Source organism: Poecile atricapillus, chromosome Z, assembly GCF_030490865.1.
Source record: "Poecile atricapillus isolate bPoeAtr1 chromosome Z, bPoeAtr1.hap1, whole genome shotgun sequence".
Classification (NCBI taxonomy): domain Eukaryota; kingdom Metazoa; phylum Chordata; class Aves; order Passeriformes; family Paridae; genus Poecile; species Poecile atricapillus.
The window spans coordinates 33,701,347-33,725,148 of record NC_081289.1 but is presented as its reverse complement, the minus strand read 5'-3'; the positions used below and the strand labels follow the sequence as shown (position 1 = coordinate 33,725,148).

The 23,802-nt window shown below is 37.8% G+C and overlaps 2 protein-coding genes across 3 annotated transcripts in view; both read right to left on the bottom strand.

The window, feature by feature from the left end:
- The window catches only part of LOC131573478 (POC1 centriolar protein homolog B-like), a 49,644-nt gene extending 26,996 nt beyond the window's left edge, over positions 1-22,648 (bottom strand). The window contains exons 1-9 of the mRNA XM_058827473.1: positions 22,543-22,648; positions 22,211-22,295; positions 14,240-14,411; positions 13,296-13,475; positions 11,918-12,025; positions 10,928-11,043; positions 10,423-10,556; positions 9,605-9,673; positions 4,503-4,655 (exon numbers count right to left, since the gene is read on the bottom strand). Of these exons, the coding sequence (XP_058683456.1) occupies positions 4,503-4,655; positions 9,605-9,673; positions 10,423-10,556; positions 10,928-11,043; positions 11,918-12,025; positions 13,296-13,475; positions 14,240-14,411; positions 22,211-22,295; positions 22,543-22,557 (1,032 nt within the window). The 5' untranslated portion in view covers positions 22,558-22,648. The remainder of the gene's footprint in view (positions 1-4,502; positions 4,656-9,604; positions 9,674-10,422; positions 10,557-10,927; positions 11,044-11,917; positions 12,026-13,295; positions 13,476-14,239; positions 14,412-22,210; positions 22,296-22,542) is intronic.
- Positions 19,230-23,236, bottom strand: LOC131573477 (polypeptide N-acetylgalactosaminyltransferase 4-like). 2 transcript variants are annotated; one of them, XM_058827472.1, is made up of 2 exons: positions 23,139-23,236; positions 19,230-22,295 (listed from the first exon to the last, which is right to left on the bottom strand). In XM_058827472.1, the coding sequence occupies exon 2, from the start codon at positions 21,725-21,727 to the stop codon at positions 19,976-19,978; it is 1,752 nt and encodes a 583-aa protein (XP_058683455.1). In that variant the 5' UTR covers positions 21,728-22,295; positions 23,139-23,236; the 3' UTR covers positions 19,230-19,975. The 2 variants fall into 2 exon arrangements, with proteins under 2 accessions (XP_058683455.1, XP_058683453.1); XM_058827470.1 differs by lacking the exon at positions 23,139-23,236 and adding an exon at positions 22,543-22,555 and having other exon boundaries at positions 19,230-22,292.
- Positions 23,237-23,802: the final 566 nt, after the last annotated feature.

Below are 23,802 nucleotides of genomic sequence, written 5' to 3'. Positions count from 1 at the left end.
GGAAGTTTTAAATTACTCAAAGTATTTCTTAGGAAAGTGATTTAGCTATAGCTACTTCTGAAATAATCTGTCCAAACACAGCAAGGGAAAATTAGCTTTCAATTTGGTTAAAAACTTTGTTCTAGACTGGGGCACTCACACCAAGCAAGCCATATAATCTTTTTTCTACTGCCACCTAGTGTATATTTCAATTTCCTTCATCTAAGAAAATATTTACAACTGAAATTACACTGAAAATTTTAAGATTAAATTAAATCAACAGAAGCTATTTGTGCACAAGAGAAACTCTATGCACCTTAATATGTTTGAATCTCAAAGTTGTTTTGAAATAAACTAGTTTCTAATCTTCCATTTATTTTAAAGAAGTCTTTAGCACATGAAAGGTCAGTTACATACAAACATGACAAATTCTGAAATAAAATTCTCATCAAGTCAAATGCAGTTTTTAGCATATTTCACTAAAACTGCATAACTGATTAAACATACTGTTTTCAAGTAACTCCACAAGGTCCTTATGTCAAACAGAGAACAGCGGGGGTTTATCTCAGCTAAATTTAGATACTGCTAGACACCTGTATTTGAGCAGGTAATCACCTAAGATTATCTCTACAGTCAACAGGAAAAAGTAGGCGCCTTTAGAGAGCAAATAATTTACTTGTATTTCCAAGTTGTCTGAAAAATTGCAATGATTATAAGTATTAATTCTCTACTTACTCGAATATTCAAGAATCACATTGATCAGTGCAGTTGGAGAACAGTTATAAAGCTTTACAAGTCAATAACATGAAATTCAACACTGCATTAAAATTCAGGCTACTGCTGGGCTGAGAAGAAAACACAACTAGTGATTTTCTTGTAAAAGTTAATTATGCCTCAAAAAATAGGTAGGGAGAGAGAAAAAAATAGGGAAGGTATCTGAAAAGTATCTGAAATATTACTGGTTTGCTGTATAGCTTTGAAGAGTGAATAAAAAAAAAAGTTATCAGAAAAGGCAAAATACACTTAAGATTAATCTTTCTGCCACTGTCCAGAAGGCAAAACACCAGATGATACCTGGAATTCTTAGCACTCTTGTGCCAGCTGCTTTATTCAAAAGAAAATTTTCCAACAGGTGATGTGTGAAAACATTGCAACTGTGCTTCTGATCTCAGCTGAACAAATTCTAAGCCAGATCCATTTTTGTGTATACTATTTCCCCAGAATCGACTTCTGGAATTGCTTTGCCACACTGAGACAAGAAGGGATAGAGAAGCAATAGCTAACCAAAAGCATTTAAAAAATAAAAAATAAAGAAAAAAGGGAAAGGTGTGAAACATTAGGAATTTTAAAAAATAGGTGGTGAATTGCTTTCCTCTTGAGTTCTGCCTGTACATCTGCTGTACTTTTTGTGTTCTAACACCTTGAATTTTATCCTAAGGCAATCCCTCTTCATTCCTGTTGTAGAGGTGACTAAACTTAACCAGTTGAGCATAACTCAAGGCAATGTATTACAACACATCTCAAGTATTTAGATGACATTGTAGTGGCTCATAGCAAGCCTTAAGAATTCACTGATACTTTTAAAAATCCCATCTCTGAACTGCCTCCTCTGTCTGCATGTAACTCTTGCATATGTTACCAAGTCTCTTTGAATAGTGTTAACTTCTGTCTAGTTAAGATCAATTATCTTACACTGTTTATATAGAAATATGAAGAGAAAGGAAGAAAATAACTAGAAAGGAAGTAGTTCTGCATATTATCTGAGGTGTAGATGAGATAAAAGGAAAAAACTGTCATTACAACTGCTGTGCTGTAGTGGGATAGATCACACAGAGACAGGGGAATCTCCAACCCTCTTCAAGGCCCCCTAACCAGACACAGCTGAACTGATGTACCATTGATAGGGAGAAGAGATGATCTCCAGAAGCTCCCTCTGACATGCCCATGATTCCATTCCTCCTTTCCCTTATATATGAGAACCATGATGAGCCATTCAAAGATGAGGGTGGGATTGCAGTGCAACAGCCTAACATTAGAATTCTCTCTATTGCTTCTGGCATAGAAAGAGGTTGGCATGCGAAAAAAATAAAATATTTTAACTGAAGAAGGACAAAAATACTTTTTTTTCCTTTTTCCTTCTCCAGAGTACAGCATAGCAGGTCTAGACAATATGCTTTTTCTCAGTTACAAGAGGAAATAGTTAAGAAGATGGAACACTGAAAAATTTCATGCACAGTGCCACCTAAGAATTAGTGCACACTAAATAAAGCATGTTACTGCTGGTAGTAACCTGATACCAGTTTTGTCTGGATAAATTATGTTTTTGTCTAGTTGGTAACGTCTATTCTTCCTCATCACAACAAAAATCACACAATTTTTATTGAGACAGACAGGAGAAGCAATAAAAAAAAGAAAATACATACAGAAAGAAAATTTAATAATGTCACCTGAACACCATCTCAATTATAATATTATTATATTAATTCTAAAAATTAACTGCAAAAGCAATTCTAATCACTATTACTATATTATTTAATTTAAATATATAAAAATGTATTAAAGTAATGAGTTTTGTTGAAACTGTCAGACACTGTTTTGTCTCAAAGTATATAACATACTTGGTGTTTACTTGAGAGAAGGATATTCTAGTGACAATATGATGTTAGTGGAAAACTAGATACAGCAACTCTTGTTAAAATCCTGAAATCAGGCCAGAAAATAGAACACAAAGAGTCCAAACTTTGCTATGACAAAGCCATAGAGCTCTTTCACTACTACAGAGCAGCCCAGGAGTCTATAAGCTGCAACAAATGCTGCAGAATAAATACAGACATAAGGCTAAGTTAAATCTGTCAAAGCTAACTAACAAATAATTTCTTGACATTCAGCTACTGAATTTCCTTGACTAGCCCCTTCAGTATTCATAATGAGGCTTCCTAGCCTTAGTTTAGCTTTAGCCTGAACTCATTAATGCTTATACAGAGTTTCTCAATTACACAGGACCATGAACAAGAAAAAAAAAAAAAAAAATCTGCAAAATTGGTTTAGGGTACGTTTACATCTTTTCCAGGCATGTAAGCAGCAGAGACATCTGGAAATATTGACCTGAAAAGAAAACAATGGACCCCTGCAGCTATAAGCTACTGCATTTGTTTAGTACATGTTATAACTAGGTGCAATTTTAATGGTCTTGAAGCAAAATGTTGCTCTAGCAAGACTGGTTTGAATCTGCTGGCAAATGCTGTGACTGAGTTTGTTCTGGCACTTACCAACTATACTGAAGGCTGTACCTGTAAACTTAGCTTCATTCATTTACCTTACAACAAATATGAAAGTCCAGCACGGAAGTTTGTTTATGAAACTTGTCATACCTACAGTCATGCTGTTCTGACCAAAATGCTAAGCATTATAAAGCTTCACATCCGACTTGACAATAGAATCAGGCACAAAAGAAATCTTAGTCATGGATTTTATCAGAGTTCCCTTCCTCCAGCAAATATTTTCAATCTTTATACTACTCATTTTTATATATATTCATATTGCAAACACAGCCACCCACCCAAAAAAAAGCTCAATATCCCCAAATGTTAATGTTTTAAAACTCTGAGCAGGAAACAAATGCCGTGGCAGCAGTATCTACGTTTTCTACGTAGACAACCAGGAAATGGTGAATTTCTATAGTACTCTGATAGCATATTACAGCAATCAGAAAGCTCCTAAATTTATCTCAGATACAGTTCTTCAACACTAAAGGAATCTGGAGACTATCAAAAAGGAAGAAAATACAGAAGCCAGCCAGCTCTGTCAAGGACTATCACAAATAAAGCATAAACAATGGCCTCATTGAAAGCATAGCACTGTTTACCTGTTGAGCACAACTTTCAGACTGCTTAAACACAGGATTTTTCCTAATACTGACACAGAATATTTGACATTGCACTTAGGTTCCCTAATTTCCAACACTTTTGATGGATGCCAGTGGACTGTTTGACAGTAAAGTAGTTCAAGAATGAAATATCAAGAAATCAGACTACATAGCGATGTAAAACACACTGCTAGCCTAGAAAGTCTTTTAGATAGATATCAAGATCATCTCACAATACCTAAAGGCCTTGGAAAAAGGAACAGCTTGTGGTATCTTTTACTGACTTTCAGTAATAGCACCGCTTTGTCCTGCTTACAATGATTTATTTTTATTAGTATTCTAAAGCTCATTGGAGATTCTGATGCCTTCCGCAATACTTGCAGTGTTATTTCAGAAACCAGATTATCACCTATGTTTTGCTTGAATCAGATGTAGAATACAGACACAGAAAAAACATGAAAGTAATTTCAGCATAAACCTGCCAGCACCAGCTTGCCTAATAACCCTAATTCAGATTCATAAGTTACAGTTGCTTCCAAAGTATTATATATAACAATTAAAAGCTCACTGGTATACATAAAACATATTTAACTATAAATGTCAGACAGTGATCACATAAGCCTCTTGTTTCCTATATCAGACAATTTATTACACTCACCTCAACTGACTTGAGTTTTTTACCATGTAAATGAGATGACCTTGGGTAAATATCAAGAAGATGAGGAGGATCATCAATATGTGTTCTTCTAAAATTGTGTTTGAGAACTTCTTCATAATCCAAAGTATCAAAGTTGGTTTTCCATAGTAATACCTGTAAGAAATCTTTATATCAGTAACTACTTGAAGGCTATTCAGTACTCAAAACATAACTACTCAGTAAAGTCTGTTATTGCTAGTAGATCACTGCATCAAAATGATACTGCAGTGATGCCTTCTCCTGATCTCTACCTCAACACAGGCACTTCCCCAGAGTATCTTTACTTCAAACCTAAAAGATGTGGCTCATTCTATTAAAAAAATAACCTCTAAAATACGTCTATAACCACAAAACAAATTCATGCCCCACTGAACTGTCCCAAGTTACCCAGATCAAGGGATCATATACTGTTAAATTTCTGCCCCATAAAAAGGCTTGCAGGTCTAACAAGAAAGTTTGAAGAAATAAAAGAAATGAGATAGCTCCACAGAACTCTAAAACACCTGGTTCCAGTGTTATATGCAAGTGACACAATGACCAAATGCAAAAGGTCGTAGGATATAGAGGCAGTCCAAAGGTCTTATGTATCCAGTCTTACGAAGATTCCAAAAAACAAAATCGCAACACACCATGTTGCTCTCTCATGTCATAAAATAACTGCATATTTAAGTAATTTAATTAACTTTACATGACCTGTGAACTACTTCTTACTTTACATAGTAAGGGGGAAAAGGAAAAAAGGAAAAAAAGAAAAGGGAAAAAAGAAAAGGGAAAAAAGAAAAGGGAAAAAAGAAAAGGGAAAAAAGAAAAGGGAAAAAAGAAAAGGGAAAAAAGAAAAGGGAAAAAAGAAAAGGGAAAAAAGAAAAGGGAAAAAAGAAAAGGGAAAAAAGAAAAGGGAAAAAAGAAAAGGGAAAAAAGAAAAGGGAAAAAAGAAAAGGGAAAAAAGAAAAGGGAAAAAAGAAAAGGGAAAAAAGAAAAGGGAAAAAAGAAAAGGGAAAAAAGAAAAGGGAAAAAAGAAAAGGGAAAAAAGAAAAGGGAAAAAAGAAAAGGGAAAAAAGAAAAGGGAAAAAAGAAAAGGGAAAAAAGAAAAGGGAAAAAAGAAAAGGGAAAAAAGAAAAGGGAAAAAAGAAAAGGGAAAAAAGAAAAGGGAAAAAAGAAAAGGGAAAAAAGAAAAGGGAAAAAAGAAAAGGGAAAAAAGAAAAGGGAAAAAAGAAAAGGGAAAAAAGAAAAGGGAAAAAAGAAAAGGGAAAAAAGAAAAGGGAAAAAAGAAAAGGGAAAAAAGAAAAGGGAAAAAGGAAAAGGGAAAAAGGAAAAGGGAAAAAGGAAAAGGGAAAAAGGAAAAGGGAAAAAGGAAAAGGGAAAGGGGAAAAGGGAAAGGGGGAAAGGGGAAAAGGGAAAGGGGAAAAGGGAAAGGGGAAAAGGGAAAGGGGAAAAGGGAAAGGGGAAAAGGGAAAGGGGAAAAGGGAAAGGGGAAAAGGGAAAGGGGAAAAGGGAAAGGGGAAAAGGGAAAGGGAAAAGGGAAAAGGGAAAAGGGAAAAGGGAAAAGGGAAAAGGGAAAAGGGAAAAGGGAAAAGGGAAAAGGGAAAAGGGAAAAGGGAAAAGGGAAAAGGGAAAAGGGAAAAGGGAAAAGGGAAAAGGGAAAAGGGAAAAGGGAAAAGGAAAAAGGTATTTTGAGACACTTAGAAGTTACCAAAAGTTCAATGCTGGTATCTACAGCTGCCAGCTACACTAAACAAAACAAAGAGGGGACTATAATCTGACTTAAAACTACTTCCTTATCCAGCCAATAATATTTTTGACAGACATCAAAAGTAGTTTTCAGGTGTTAATAATTATTAAGCAACACAAATCACAGATTTGTTCACAGAAATTTCAAGTGCACTATATGATAGTTTTAATATATTCCTGAATAGCTGCATTGCTACAAGTTCATGTCAGGTTCCACATCTTTCATGACTCCCTTGAGTCAAAGACCCTGAATATGCACTGGGAGACAGTGCACCAATAAAAGTGAGCCCAGACTAACTCAGCCATTAGTAACACTGAAAGAGGAATGTACAGATCCCCTACCGCAACCCTCCTCAGAACCTGCTACTTGCAGGACTGTTAGGTAAGAGTAGGTGATTTCACAGTAGCTCCTGCTTTCTCTCCTCCTTTAGTTGTGCAGGTTCTACAATCTTCCATCATTCAGTCCAGAATCAAGTTACTTACATTTTTTAGTAGTTTCCCCTTATTTTTTTCAGGCTAATTTTCTGCTAGTTTAGCAATTTGAAGTGTTTCAACACTTCAATATTTACTGAGTGTAAATAACAGTAAAGGCAGGAGGCAGTCACCTTTTATCTATCACAGGTGAGATTTTGAGCTGCTCAGGCTCTAAATATGTTTCATTTTGTTCTAAAATTAAAGACTATGTCCCTGCAGCTTCATCATTACAGATAAAAAAATCTGGTAAGAGTAAAACCAGCATGGAAACATCCACATATGCCTTGAGTATCTCAACTGCAATGCAAAATCACAAAAGCAAATATGCACAACCTTAGAAAGGTCGATATTTCATAAAGAAGTATTTCCCTTCACACCAAGGCCTTCATCAGACACAGGTTGTCTCTCCTAGAAAGTAACTGAATTGACAGCATAGACTACTACTTTCCAAACAAACAGGTATAACCTTACTCTTTCACACAAAAGGTCTTATGTTTTCCATGGCAACAGATTAATGAAATGCCATGTGCACATATAGCCAAAAATGTGAGGAACATGAACTTTACAACACTACACTTTGAGATCTTTTTTGTTTGAGGAAATAAGCAAATACAAAGAAACAAAAGTATCCAGTGTTTGTTTCAAATATTTAATGCGCTTCTGAACAACCAGAAACTTGATACAAGAAGCAGAAGTACTGGTTTTCCTTCTTTGATGGAAAGGTATGGAAGCATCTGTCAAGTTATATTATTTCAAGACTATTATGTTTTCAAATATGTATGAAGGGAGCAGTCTCCCATAAACATAGAATGTATCAGCTGCCTCTATCACATGCTGTGAACAGATAATATTTTTCAGGTACTGCATGAGGGGTAGAAGATGATACTTTTATGGCCAGCCTCTGCTCATAAGCATGATGTTGCTGGTGTGGCAGCAGTTTCTCCAACAAATACACCCTACAATTACAGTAAATCAACAATCACAGTATGTTGACAAAAAGTCCCACAACCATCCTCCTGGCACACCTGGAAGAAGGCTGTGGATGGCTCAGCAAACCAGGATGTTTGGGAAGTACATGTGTGTTTACATCAAAAGAAAATGGACACTGAGGAATAAAGTTATTACATTTACTAGAGAAAAAGATACACACCTTGGTAGTTACCCAACAGTGATTAGCACATTTTAAAACTTAGAAGAGTGAAAGTTGAAGCAAAGTAAGTACTCCTCACCCACCAAAACCCATAAAACAAAGAAAAACTTCAACAAACATAGGAAGCCAAATTTTTAAGGCAATTTAAACAGTTATTACCAGATCTGCTATGACTACTTTTTAAATTCAACATTGAACTAAGGAAGTGCCTCCTGATGAAAATGGATCTTCCCTCTCATATATTCAGCATGAACCCACTACATCAACTGCTGAAAAATACGAGACAGATTTTTACCTACTTTCTCCATGCTGTCATGCCCCAGGAGCTCTACGACAGAAAATCAGGGCAGGAAAAAGGCAATGACATGACTGCACTGAACACACATGTCATTCAGGTGGCCCCAAATTCAAAGGAACTTCGAAACAAGACAGGCATTCCCAGGGTGTGTTGGCATTCAGTGGGGAAGCTGTACTAGGCTTAATATTGTAGGTCCTTCATCATAGCTTCTTAGATTAATCTTCTGTCACGTTACCTAGTGAATGCAGGCACTTCTGTTCCTCTCAAGTTCAGTATAATATACCAACAGTCATAAAACTCAAAATAAAATACTCATGGAAGGTAAGATCAGCAATTCAGAATCACATAGGACCTAAGCTGCATTTTGGGATTTAAAATCTTATTTAGAACTTCAGCATGGAAAATAAAAGATCATACTAGTAGGTCAAGAAATAATTATCTTTTCCCCATTCTTGGTTGGCTTTTGTAAGTTTTTTCCCTGCTTGTAAAATTAATATTGGATGATTGATAACATTTTCACTTTTCCAATAACTTCAAGTCTTGGAAGTACTTCTTACCTAACACTGTAATAAAGCAAGTTTGTTTATATCCCAAGACCATGTCTGCCACTAGCTGAAATTTATTTCAAGTTCCACAAAACAGAACATAGCCATGAATTATGGTAAACTCAAAAGATTTTAATTTCAACAGCATAGCTTTTTATATCTACACTGAGCTTCTAACTTTTTGTAACAGGAAACATTGAAAAAGACAACTAATATTGAGGAATATTTCAGACTGAAAGTTTAAACCCTGTCCTACAAAAATTCTTTCTTTTTGGAAAATTTACAGACCTGATAGAGATGATTCCAAGATTCATAGTATTTGTTCTTAATTATGAGATTTATTACAGCAGGTGGAGATATTAATTAATTATAAGACTTACTGTTTAACTTTTTTTTAAAAATGCTCAAATGACTCTTCTTCCCTGTATAAAATCCAGTACTTTACTGCTTCACCAAAGTAAATTAGTAGAAATAACACAGGAGTTTTTCTCCCCAATTCTAGCCAAAGTTTTCCCAGTAATACAACTTCATACCAACAGTGACAGAGTAAAAACTTTAAAAGCAGTGAAAACCTTAGAAAGCAGCTAAACCTTAATATTAATTGCAATACAACTACTTCGTTGACACTGAATTGCAACACTTTAAATATTTTTAGTTAAAAATCATTCCTTTCTTTTAATATGCAAAATAGAAGTGGCTAGTCTTCTCCTCGTCATAACATCCAATGGAAAGTCTATACAACACACTAGTAGAGAGAATGCATGCGAGCATGTGAGTAATTAGTATGTTACTGTGACAAACTATATTTAACTCTCACCCACTGGAACAAACATTAAGACATTTCATTTAAGGAGACAATACCACAAACCTGAGAATCCACTCCACCCGAGGCAAATTTTTCACCACCTTTTGAAAAAGCCACACAAAGTACAGCTCCCTGGAAAAAAATCCAGTACAGTAAAATTAGGGTACTGTAAGCATGGTATTTTAGTACAAAGAGAAAAACTCCAATGCCATTACCTAATATAATAGATTTTTCAATTTTAATAAAATAAGGAACAATTTTACTGTAGTGAAATTTCTGCAAAACTTGAATGAAAAGGTAATATTGCACATTTTCGTAAGATACTACATTACAATTACAACAATCTATATTAGGAAAATAGTGCCATTATCCTTAGATTTTATACTTCAGTTTTTCAATGAAATATTACAATATATATATTACATTACTTAAGGCAATACATTTGAATGATTTATTATCAAAAGAAAGGTTTGTTTGGCATTAACAGGAAAAGGAGGAAATGTTCGCCATTCTTCACAGAAGTTATCTTCTGTAAGCTTCCCCCACCTTTGAAAACACTGTTTTTCAACAGTCAAAATGACTGAAGTCCCAAATAACATGATTTTGAAAATCAAGTGAATTATTAATGAATTCAGAACATGAGCTTTTACTTAACATCAGGTGTGTAATATTGACAGATAAAAAACATGGTTACAGGTAAAAACTGATGCATTTCCTTAACCACTCGTGACAAGGTGCCTTAATACAACACCTTGCTGTCCACTAAATTTTGTCTGCAAGTTGTAAGACAAAAGACACAATGGCATAAATGTTACTTTCCCTTGGTAAAGATACTGAACAACCTATTAAGATCTCCATTTAAAGAGGATTACTGTGTATACCTTGTGTCCATGAAGAGTGTAAATAAGTCTTTCTCCTAAGAGGTCCAGAATCTTAAGGGTACCGTCAGTAGAAGCAGTGATGAGGTAGTTACCAGAAGGATGGAATGATATACAATTAACCCCTGCTCTGTGAACTGATTTACAGAAGACAATATTCAAAGCCTGTAGATATCTGCTAAGAGGATATGTACACTTTATTTCTTTGCTCTTTTCTACTTCCCAAAGAGCTACTTCATTTAAGGGAAAAACAACCAAACTACTGGGGCATAGAAGACTCTCCAAAGTATTTGTTTAGTTTAGTTCTAAAAATTAAGAAAAGCAAAGAAATAAAAACAATTCAGATTGGATTCTGAAGGTCACTAGACTACTAAAGGATACTTGCAACATGTCAATATGACTTGTTTGTCCATTTTCCTCAGTAAGGAATGAAATAACAGACTCTTAATAAATCACATTTAATTGCAAAGAGTCCCATTGTAAAGAAAATAAACTACATTGTTTTTACCTTTGAAATGCTGCAGTAGCTTGTTCATTCGAATATCCCATAGTTTCACTGAGCTACTGGAACCTGCAGAAGCTATACACGTTCCACTCGGGTTGAAATCCACAAAAGTTGCAAATCTAAATATAATTAAAGAAAACTGATTTATAATGTGTTTCCACAGAAATATTTAGGGGTGTGTGTATATATATAAAGCCTACAATATTAACACTGAGCTGCCACAAACTTGTGTGGAACCTACACATATGGAAAACTCAAGGCATTTCAAGCAATTGAAATAAGCATAAGAAAACAAGATGTGTGTGATGAATCATAATCTCATTTTTGCTGAAAATATGGTATAATTGATCCAAGTCAAACCTTCAGAGTTTGTGCTACAGTACAAAGTTCCTACAAGATAGTTCTTGATAAGAGTTTGTAAGCAACAAGTAAAATAATTTTGTCTAAGAACCAAGTATCTAGCTATAACAACATTTTGGACATGAAAAAGGATGAAGGCAGCCATGAAATCAGCAAAGCACATATACATGATAAATATTCCACTGACTTCTTAACTAAAACTGGATAAAAGATGTTTAAGAAAACTGCATATAAGTAAAAGGAAGTATTTTTTTAAACTTAAATAAGGCAGATCACTGAAGGTAACAAAATATTGTTTTCATCAACAAGTGGAAAAGTCTTCACACTTTCCTCTTGTTGAAACATCCAATATCAAATAGCATTATCAAAATTGAGGGAAAACATGGAAACACTTCAAAATCCAAGAATAATCTCTGTTTGGATTATCTCTTGATTGCTGGAAAACACCTGGGTAAGTGCAGCCAGTTAACCTCTTTAGAAAAACATTGTATGAATTATTTTACTTGACATGGGTGGTAGAATTCTGATCTGTTTTGAGATTTAACATATATATATGTCAGTACCACAGAACACTAAATTAATGTCATTAAAATTACACTGTTACATTTCTCCCTTTTTTCTAGTAAAACTTACTCCTCATAATCTGAGAAGCTACTAACACAAATTTTATTTCTTGCATCCCAGATGTTAATCGATTTGTCCTCACCACAAGATGCTATTATTCTTCCATCAGGTGAAAATCTGGAACACACAAGTGTACACATTACTTAACAACTGATTTTGCCTAGATTAGAATTAGATACATAAGTAGCAAAACACCAGAACCAGGAAAGCCTGTTTGAAATAACGATGCTGAGCATTTAAAGGACATTTAAACTTCTAGTATTTTTCATGGACTAATAAAACTGAAAAGAAAACCTTCTCCCCCTATTCCACTCTGCCCCATTTCACAATCAACTACAATTAAAAACAGAGCCATAGACAAGAGGAAGAGAGGGGGTTGGGGGGAAGGTATCAACAACCTAGGGATGTCACTTCAGATGACAAAGAAATTATTATAGAGAACCAAAGGCAAAAAGACAAAGAGGACACAGTAGAATCTTTTGTTCAATGTTAACCTATATTTATGTTCTCTGAGCTCTTTCCAAACTTACAAATAACGGACAAAGCATTCACAATTATTCCTAGACTAGCAGACTAGGTTTTTAAACAGGAAAATTGACTTGTCTATAACTTCCTCAAGCATTATTATTTCACTTATTGAGCAACTGCACAATGATATTAAAAAACTGCTCAAGAACTTTCACATGTAATTTTCCAGAGCTTTCATTTTTATTTTCAGCAATCAGATACTTTGAAACTTTGAAGGGGTCTGCACTTCACCAGTGTTAAATTCCTTTCTCAAGAGGCTTATATCAGGCCTCTCTTAGCTACAGATTTTCCATTAATATGGAGGAAATTAAAAAAAAAAAAAACAGCAATCTTTGCTTGTCTTTGAAGAGCTGTCCTGTCTTTAAAGAGTATGAATCCTAACTTGAAGTCCAAAGGCCATTTCTTTTACCTTTTCCAATTATATAAGCTTAATTCATCTGGATTCATGACATTCTTTAATGACACTACTATTCCAAGAATAGTTGAGAAAATCCCTACAATGCGTGATAAATCTAGAAACAAACACTGGGAAATAAGTCAATATAACAAAAAACAAAACAAAACTGAAGAAAGACAGGATACTGGCTGAAAATGAATACAGAAGACCCCATTTGTCTTTTAATGTAATAGAGTGAATACACTGATTCAGTGCATACACATATAAACACAGAGCAAGTTTTCATACTTCAACTACTAGATTGATACAAAACTTATGTGCATAACATTCATTTATTAAAATTCAATTATAGGTGAGAGATCATTATTTGTCATTCACAGACTTCTCTTATTTCTACTCTGGGATATGAAATCACCTTTGTTATAAATTTGATTTTATTAACAGAATACAAACAACACTTACTTGGCACAGCGAACCCAACCAGTGTGTTGGAATAGGGTAAACAAAGGGCGCTGATAGCAAACACTCCATATTTTTACTAATTTATCATTGGATGCTGAAACTAGGGAGCAGCCATCACGGGAGAAGCTCACACTCCGAACAGATGCTGTATGACCTCTCAGTACTGATGATTCTCCATGACTAAGGGGAGAGCAAAGAAAATGAAAGAAAACCCCAAATGCTAAGTCACAAATCACAATTATATTAGATTTTAAATCCCCGTAAAACTCAATGTTAGCATATTTAGAATCTTACCCAAATGAAAAAGTAGTATACAGAGGCCAAATCTTAATGTCACCATTACTTTTTTACTTATTTAAATATTATTAGAATAACGTTTCTTAAGTTGCATCTAACATGACCAATTTTCCAGAACAATGCAATTAAGCAACATTGGCCTTTTGTCTCATTAGCATTAGTATCTGAAAGAGATTTTTTTTTTATACAGTACTCTATAGAACTGCTTGAAAGTTCAAGTAACATCAGTCTAAGATCATACTGAATAACTCATAATTACTACTAGTCAAGAACAGTCTGATAAGGCAAGTTCGTTAAAAATGTTTTTTTCCAAAAAATTGTTTTCTTCATCACGTCTCCCCAAAATGAAGTGCAGCCATGCAATCCTTATTAAAATATAACCTTTAAGCCAGAGAAATATTATGAAGCATAGTTCTAAACACACAAAACTGTGACCCCTGAGTTGTTATTTTTCTTTTGAAACTACAGATTATTCAGAAAATAACAAAGTAATACAGTGAAGACCTGTGTTGCTTGTTGTCCCCAATCTCCATTTCTGTCAAAGCACAGGCATTTGGGAAGGAAAAAAAAAAAACTTGAGAAAAGCCTTCAATATTCACATTACACAATAATGAAACACATATCCAGCAGTGCTCAGTAATACTCACATGCAAGGAATCCATAGCCTGATATTGTGATCATGAGAAGCTGAAGCCAGCACCTGCCCATCTGGTGAGAACTCTACACTTGTCACTGCTTCTGCATGGCCACCAAACTTGTAGGCTCTGCACTGCGTCTCCAGCTTCCACAATATAAGAAACCTATCCACAGAGCAGGTAACTGGCAAGAAGTAAAATATATTAGGAGTATGCTCACTATTCTTATGAATGTCAGAGCTAACAACTAGGGATTTGGATTCACCAGAGAACTTAATGGGTATTACGGGGAAGGAGGAGTTACTAGGTTTTAATGGTTACTTAGCCTGAGCAGAAGCCTGGTAGCAATTAATGCCAACACCAAGCTTTCAGAAGGATGTCACAAGACTGGGAGAAGTAAAGCATAGTTTTTAACAGGTAGCTCTCCCACATACTAAGCCAACTGGCTTACAAGTATTTTGAAGACATGGAGCAAAATGTTCAAAGCTGAACATCATGCACATCAGTCAGCACAAATCCCAATCTGCCTTTACCAAATCCTAAAAGCAATAGACAAACTCTTCAGTAATCTCATTTTGATCTCTGAGATGGAATTTGTTTCAAGCATCAAGTGTTTAAGTCCAAAAAACACAGTAACTTAAACTCAAGTCATAACTTCTAACACTTCAGATATCTACACTTGAGTGGAGATATCAATATATGATAATTCTATAATCCTATTTAAGTACCAATTTTATAATACTAATATTTGTCTAGTTCAAAAGACAATACAAAGTTGTCAGTCTGAAAATATGAAGAACATGTTTGAGGGTGAATTTTTTGCAGTCACTTTACAGGTGAACTATACTATCTACGATCAAAAAGGCAAACCTAACTTTTATCAGAGCTTGATCGTTTCCAGGAACCGATTAGAAGCAAAGACAATAAGCAGTTGAATTAAATAGGTGCATGTGATTTTCCTACATCCCTACCATCTTCATCTCTGCTAAATTCTAGTATATAGACATAAACAAAAACAAGGTAGTCACACTCCCATCCCTCAGTTTTCAAATTCCTAACTCTAGTAGAGAAAAGAAGGGAGAGGAAGGAAGAACAGGGGCCTCCTGGAAGCTGGAAGAGAACATGAAGAAGATGGCTTTTCTCTTCCCAGTTTCTTTCAAGCACTAACATAGCACAAAGAAATTGAGCTTCCTTATTATCACATCAAGGCAAGCCTCAAACAAAATCAAAGCATATTAGAAAATTATATATCAACTATTAAATTCCCTTTATGACTTTGATACAAAGATATTATTTTTATTCCTGAAAGACTAGCTTCTGCTAAAAGATGTGAGACCAGACTATCTCTACACCCATATCAACAGGCCTATATATGACAAAGAAATACAGGATATTTTCCTCCCACTTCAACTTTTCAAAACCCTGCTTTACAGCAGGGTCTTTCTAATTGTACTTGAAAGAATTCCTTTCTCCCTTTGATTCTGAAAAGTGTGATCTACAGTGGAGTAAAACTAAAAGGAAAAAGTGAAACATAAGCTGAAATAGAATTTGCAGGCATAAGGCTGGAAATGCGAAATGTGTAGACAAGACTAATGGCTTCTAAAACAAATGGTTGATGAACTACCAAATACCTGTGGTATCTTACGAAATGCATGAAGGCTGTGCAGTATCAGCTTTCAGTTCTAAAAACTGAGGGAAATATTCTAGAAAGGTGACAGCACCATTCATTCAGAGCCTGGTTTCTTGCAACTTGGTGTCTCATGGATGGGCTATCCCAAGGTAAATGAGACACAAACAGTGACCTGAAGTTCTTCTTTCTGTGGGACATCTGTGACCATCTTCCTTATTTTCCCTCTGGACTCCCTGTTGCCTATGCAATACTTAAACATTGGATAGGAAACAAAAAAAAAAGCACAGAAGGTCCAGAAGAATTTTTTTAGGATGTGCCGTAGCACAAATAGGCTTGTTGCTCCTCAGAGAATATGTACCAAATATACCCAATATATACCCAAAACCATGTTTAGAGGTGAAAGACAATTTGTCCTTGCTATGAACAACTGAAAAATACGACTAAAACGTAGAAAGCTGAAAACTCACACTGAGCTGACTCCAATACACAACTTACTCCAGTTTATAACCCAAGTGCTTTTTTTTTTAAACATCAGTGTTTCTGTACATACCCACGTATAGCAGATATACCACTGGATAATTTGCTTTTCTGCTGATGAGTCATTACAGAACAGAGCTCCAAAAAATAAGGTCCTGGCCTTACGCAAAGGCCAAGTTGCGAGATCTACAGCCAAGTGGTGTGTAAACAGATACCTGAGCTTCACATATGCCACAAAAAAATTTTATGGTATTTGCAATGAAACAAAGTTCAATTTATGAATTGTGGCTATTGATGCTATACATTGTTATATATAAACACAAATATATGAACACAAGTTGCTGTAATAAAGAATTTCCATCTCACTCTCACTTCCCACAATAACAAAGTGGTGACTAAGAAGGTTGTGCAAAGATCAAAAGAGACAAACTCAGACAGGCTTTAGCAGCTCAATGTACATCTCTCAAAATACTGAAGCATCTCCAATATAATTAATCACTCAGTCCAAGAATTACAGGGCAGATGGAATACAGTGCACATGATGGGTGTGTGAATATTCAAACTCTACCACTGCCAACAAACCCCCACATTTTACAGGAATTCTGCAGCTCTCAATGATACAGTACAATGTCACAATAGAAGGACATTTTGCAATGAATTGCAAGATTTCCTACTCAGAGAAAAGTAATTATTAATTGAACCTCTGTCAAAAAAGCCAATCTAGAATTCTAAGTGCAGAGGATAAAATATGAAGAACTTTTAGTAACTTCTGCAAGTTCAAGTTATTGGCAGTTTTTGTTGCATTCTGTATGCAGGTACACAAGAGGAAAAGAACTGAAAGGAGTCAGCACACTAGCCAACATTTAATTTTCTGGATTTTATTTTTTCAAAAGAAATCCCAAAGCCCTCCACATTTATTCAGTGTTAAGTTTACATTCAATTTCTTTTAAGTCACTTAGAATCAGTAGTTTAAAATATATACAAGTGTTCACCAAATCTTCAAAGTCTAACAGAATAAAAAAACATTTGGAGTTTCAGATTTTCCAGAAATCTGTATGTACTGAAAAATAACTGGATAGGAGTATTGAAATTGTAACATGTTTTTGTTTTTTCCTTCTTTCTTTCTCTAGCCCCTCTTTCTTTTATTCACTCGTTTTTTATTCCTATTGGGAAGATTTAAATTTTATTCTTTTTTGATTTTTGTTGTTGTTTTCTCCCCAGTTTGTTTCTAAATAACACCAAAAAATAGAAAGGGACATTGTGAGGAGGAGGAAGGCTTCATATACATAGAAAGAATAACTTCTCAAACTCAGAGGCAGATTCACTTCTAATTATTGCTTAAATAGATAAGGAATACTTTGAAAGTCAGGTTTAACTTGAAGGTATTTCTTTATATGAAAAGAAGTTTTTGCCAAGTGCTAAAAAATTAACTGTATAAAATTTGCATAGTCTATATTCACAGAATTTTATTACTTTCATCTGAAGAAACATGCATTGCACATACCATTTATGATCTGCCACATAGGAGAATCTAGGCCTTTTTCCTGTCATTTCTATTGACTGTAACAGCAAACTTTTCACAAAAGCACATAATTTACATAATTTATTGCCCCAGTACATAATGACTGGTTGCTTTTTAAAATTTGATAAATGGTTCATAACTTGCAGGTCCATAAAAGAATTCCTGCTGCAAAGTGGAATGCAATTTCTCAGGAATGTTTCCCTTATGTAGTAAAAAGTTCCCTTTCTTTTTTTTAACAAACAAACAAAAAACCAACAACAACAAAAAAACCAACTTGGGGGAAAAAAAAAGGGAAAAAATGGGAAAAAAATCAAATTGCAAGTAACTGCCTAAAAATAAATTAAAGTCTTAAAAGAATCCATACCACACAGTGGCAACCATTTTTAGCATGATTCAATGCTGCATTCCAAGCTCCAAATTTTCTTCTGTTCATCTTCTATCTTAACCTGTTTCCACCCAAACTGCTCAAGGCTTTCAAGTCAATAAGATTTAAGAATATGTTCTAACTTATTCTTACTTTATTTTTGGCAAAACTTCAACTACACCAGGTTTCACTAGTCCCTTTTTAACCCTTCTACCACTAACACCTGTAGCAAATGCACATCCACTACATTGCTCAAGAATCCAGATTCCTAATGCTCACTAGCTTACATTTCTACCTACCAGCCCCATGTAAAGACTTACTAAACTACGACTACTGAAGAACATTTATCACTTCATTGAAAATAATCAAAGCAGCTGGAATGCACAACACATTAAGAAAAGTGTTCAACTTAAATCTTATGAAACTAAAATACAGATACTAATGAAAAATTTCTTTCAAGTACACAATATATCTGTGACATCTACCATCTATAATCACAATCAAAACAATTAGTGATATGATTCAAGAATCAGTATTCTTCAAAAACTCAGCATAACAGAAAAAAGAAAACATTCTAAATAAGTAATTCTGTGAACCACCTTACCAACAAATCTTAGTTTCATCCAAGCTGTCCTTTGTCGTTTCAACTCCCTTCATGTCAGAAGCTTCTGCTTCCCAGCCTTACCCAAGGTCTCCAGTAGTATTGTTTTGACTAGAGGCAGTTAATGCTGTATTATTTCAAAACTCCTTCAAGGGCCGGCCCATGCCAGCTGTTGCCAAAACACAAAAAGCAAAATAAAACAGCCCAAATGTTCCTCGATGTTACCTTCCTCTGCCCTGCTGACAGATGAAATTAAAAAAAAACAACAAAAAACAAACAACAAAAAATCCAAACACGGCTCTAGATAACATAACTTTTGTGTCCCTAGGATGTGGGGCTGAACATGGAAAACCTACACAGAGGCAATGCATACATTAAATATATAGCTAAGAAATAGCAGCAGCTAAGGCAATTTTGTGGCTCCCTTCCTTCCACTGCCTTTAAACAAAATTCTTACTTGTAGCCGTCCCTATTTCTTCCATTTGTGATATCGCCAGCATGTCCTTGGTTCCACTGCTACCACACTCACCTCTAAATGCATGAGAGCTCCTGACTAAGCCCCATGGGGTAAGATTTTTACAATAAGTACAAGATTGCAAAGCAGTGCCAAAGCCCTTCTAGGTAAATAAACTTCCTGTTCTTCTATGTAATATAGTACCCTTAATAGCATGTACCGTCAATCAATGTGCCTCCGTTCAACCTACTCCAATGCTACTGTAGCATTACTTAGGATGTTAGATACATATTTTATAATGCAAATGCAACATAGGTCAGCTAATACCACTGCAAGAACCCTAACTTTCATTCTGGAAGTAAAATTTTTTTGTTTACATGTAACATTATCTTGCAGGATTATTGCATAATTTTAAGATGGAAAAAATCCCTCCTCAGTCCACTCAGAAAGTTTTGTTTTACTACAATCAAGACTGAGCAAATTAATAATGGATCAAAATTTTACAAAAGTAAAAAGTATTAGATGTTCTAATCCATGTTTTAGAAACCAAACCCCACTATTTACTTTTGCTTTCCATACAGTTCATCACTACAGACACATCTGAAAACATTCCAAGGTACTCAATCAAACATTGCTATCTGCTCACATGTGTAAAAAGCTTGGAGATCACAGTCCATTCAATTCACACTACCAGCAGTGATTATTTTTCAAATTTCCAAATCTGATTTTTATCTCCAGCATTACAAGTTCTCATTTGCACATCAGCATGCCCCTCAGTCGTACGATAAGCAGTAAGGCACTTCCCCGAATGAGGATGATAAATAGTCCCATCTTCTCTGAAGTGCCAGATAATAATTTCTGGGATGGGAGATCCATCTTTTGGGCAGCTCCTCATACCTATGAAATCTTCACGCTCAGGGACTTCAGCACACAGCTCAGTTACTGAGTTAAATCTAATCTCCTGATTTGACGTATATTCAAAAAATTGGTTGCCTCCCTGACCATGACAGCCAAAGAGAGAAAGGTGAGACCCTGTAGGATTATGTTCCTGTAAGACATAGTCAAGGCACTCCGTAGGTATTCCCATGCTGCGGATAGCACCGTGCCAGCCTGGACGATCTTCTGGTACATGCAACTCAGCAAATACATTTTTTAAATACCAGTGAAAACTCTTGCATTTCAAACGCTCTCTAAGAATCTTTCTTTCAGAAATGTCTCCGTAATTTTCTTTCCTTGCTGAAGGATTTCTATTGTAGAAGTGGTCTTTGAACTCATCCATCCACACCTCAGCAGCACGTGCCGTGTTCTGAAGGAAATTTGGTCTAGCATAGGGCGCACGCTTTGGAAACACATGGCCCACATGGGAGCACGGATGAATCTCCAACATGCCGCCACACTGCCAAACCCTAAATGATAATTCTAAGTTCTCCCCTCCCCAAACATCCATTCCTGTATCATAGGTTCCCAGGTACTCAAAATACTTCTTGCTGACAGCAAACAAGCCACCAGCCATAGTTGGGGATCTGATTGGGTCGGTTTCAGATCTGCGCCTGAGACGTTCGTGTTTAGGCACTGAGTGCCACTGGAACGTCAGCCGCCAGTCAAAGCCCCCAATCATGGGCTCTGCCGTTTGCATGTAGTATTCAAATGTTTTCCAGTCAATGGTGTCAATGACAGGACAAACAATAACAGTCTCATTCTCAGCAATCCTTTCGAGCAGTGGTTCTAGCCAGCCGGAAACACATTCACAGTGACAATCTAGGAATGTGAGAACATCACCGGTAGCAAAGGTAGCGCCAATCAAGCGTGCACGAACCAATCCTTCTCGTTTGTTGGTTCTTATCAAGCGAACTCTTTTCAGACTGCTTATGTATTTTTCGAGTTCAGCCTTCAAATACACTTTATCGCTCAGGTCATCCACCAGTATAATTTCTTTCAGAAGCACTGAAGGTGTTGTTTCAAGAACACTGTGTATCGTCCGCAGCAGTGTTGACCAGGCTTCATTGTAGAAAGCAATTATAACAGATGTGGTGGGTAGTCTTCTGTAGTTGTAAGATTTAGCTTTACAACCACTCAGTCGATTATCTTCAATGTGCCGGTGGAGAGAAATTTTATCACTTAAATAAATATTTATTGCATATTTCTCTATCAGCTCTTCTTCCTGTTTCTTTTCCTCAGGACTCAGCTGTGGGCGAGAGGGTTTACCCCATTCTCCTGGAGCGTAAGGGTCAGGTGGGGGTTTGTCATACACTGGACGAGCCAAATCGACAGCTTCTTCTGCTCTGTCAGAAAAGCGCCTCTCCCATTTCCCTTTAGTGATGCTCTCGCCGGCGAGGGAGGCACCAAAGGAAGAAACCGACAGCTCGACCACAAAGTAAGCGATCATTAAGAAGCCGAGGAACACGCAGCTTTTGCGGACCCACGTCCATCTTCTCGCCAGACGGATCCTCATCTTAGGGAGTTAAAAGCAGCTCCTTAGCAGAGAGGGGTCCGTGAACTCCTGCCGGGTCTCCCCGCGCCCCCGGGGAGGAGGGGGCTGCAGGCACTCCCAGCGTCGGGCTCGGGCCGCCGGCAGAGTTTGCAGCCAGCCCTCCGTGCTGGGCCCGGTAGATTCCAGGGGGACCGCGGGGGAGCGGGGCGGCGGCACGGAGCAGCCCCCTGCCCCTCCGGCCTCGGCGCTCCCCTCACTTACTTCCTCCTCCTCCTCCTCTCTCTCCGCGGGACAAACCCCTCCTCCCGCCTTGTGGTTTGCTCAAAAAGTTGTCGCTTAAGGAAGGGGCAGAGACTCCTTAGCCCGCCCGAAGGCGCGGGAGCCCGCCCCGCCTCCGCGCCCGGACCTGCGCCCGGAACCGCCCGGCGGCTCCGGGAGGGAAAGAGGGAGGAGGGAGCGGGCTGCCCCGCCCGGAAAGCAAACGGCGCCCGGCCCCGCACTCACCCAGCCCCGTCGCGTTCGCGTTGAAGGCGACGCCCGTCACCGCCGCCGTGTGGCCGCGGAAAGGCCGGATCAGGACGGGGTCCTCCTGGGGAGAGGGTGCGCACCGTCAGGCTGCGGGCGGGGGCGGCCGCGCTCGCCCTCCCCCGCCCCTTAGGGGCTGCTAACGCCCCGCGCGCGGCGGGAGCCGCCGGTCCCGGCGTCCGGAGCGTTTCCACCGGCGGGGGCGGCGACCGGGCAGCCCCCGGCGCCGGGCGATGCCCGCCGGCCGCGGCTCGCCTGCCCGCCATCCTGGCTACAGCGGCCGTCGCCGAGGGCCGGGACCGAGCCCTTACCAGCGGGGAGGCCATGGGCGGAGCGGGGAGGAGCGGCCCGCGAGAGCCCCGCGCTGCAGGCGCGGCCGGCCGAGCGCCGGATTCATCCGCCGCGCCAAGAGCGCCGTTCCCCATCCGCCCATGCGCGGCCGCGCTGCGCGGGGCGGAGCCGCGCCGGGGCCCCCGCGCCGGGCGCTCTTAAAGCCGCAGCGACCCCCCGGTACGGCCCGGCGGCGCTGGAGCTGGGCCGCTTCCCCAGGGAAAATGAAACACTCCCGGGCTCTCCGGGGGTCGCGACACGGCGGCTCAGCAGTTGTGAGGGGCTGCGCTCTCAGCGAGGGGCGGGGCTCGGCGGAGCCGCAGACTTAGGTGGGATTCTCGGCTAGTGGAAGGTCTGACCCACGTTACCTCGATTTTGTGACGCAAATTCATGCAGGGCAGCTGTGTTTTAAACCTCAGACTGATTTTATATTAAGCTAGCTTAAGTAATTTGGCCTCTTGTCTTCTTTTTCTTCAGTTGTCGGACTTTCTACATTTCTAAGTTGGCACTCGCCAACTTAGTGTCATACAGAGTGGTCTTTTAACAGACCTTTAATGCTCGAAAAAACTGCACCTACCTTAAACAAAAATTAAGAAAATCCCAACGCTGCAACGCTGTTGTTAGTAGTGCTGTGAATGTTTGTGCAGCTTCATGGGAAGCTAGGTGAGGGAGCCAGCCTCGCTGGAAAAGTACTGTTCCCATAGCTGTGCTAGTAAGAGCAGGGTTGACGGCAATTAGCAAAAAGATGGACTGTGATGTCAAAGCTGTCATTCGATATGCGAGTGCTCCTGAAGAAGTAACTCATACTGCAATTACCCTTTCTTTCTTTTTTAAATCCAGTCTGCCTTTTACTGGTTGTTCTGACACTGAACTTTTACATCTAGAGAATCAGGTCAGTAATTAGGCCAACATATAAGAATTGTCACTTATAGGACAGTTCCGAATAAATTGTGTTTAAGCATGAAATGTGCATTTAAAATAATAATTTTGGAAGTGGTGAAAAAAGTAGGATTATCACAAATATATAGGGCAGTTTCCATGAAAATCGACTAGCACTCCTTACATTGAGGTTATGTAGGCTGATAATTTCCCATTTTGACTTCACAATATGAAACCCTTTTAAAAAAATAAGTGGTGGGACAAGACACATTGATTTTAACTTGGACCTAGCAAAAGCTACAGGTTTTCTGCCACTATTTGTTTTTGGTTTGGCTTATTAGTGGAGTTTTGGGTTTTTTCTT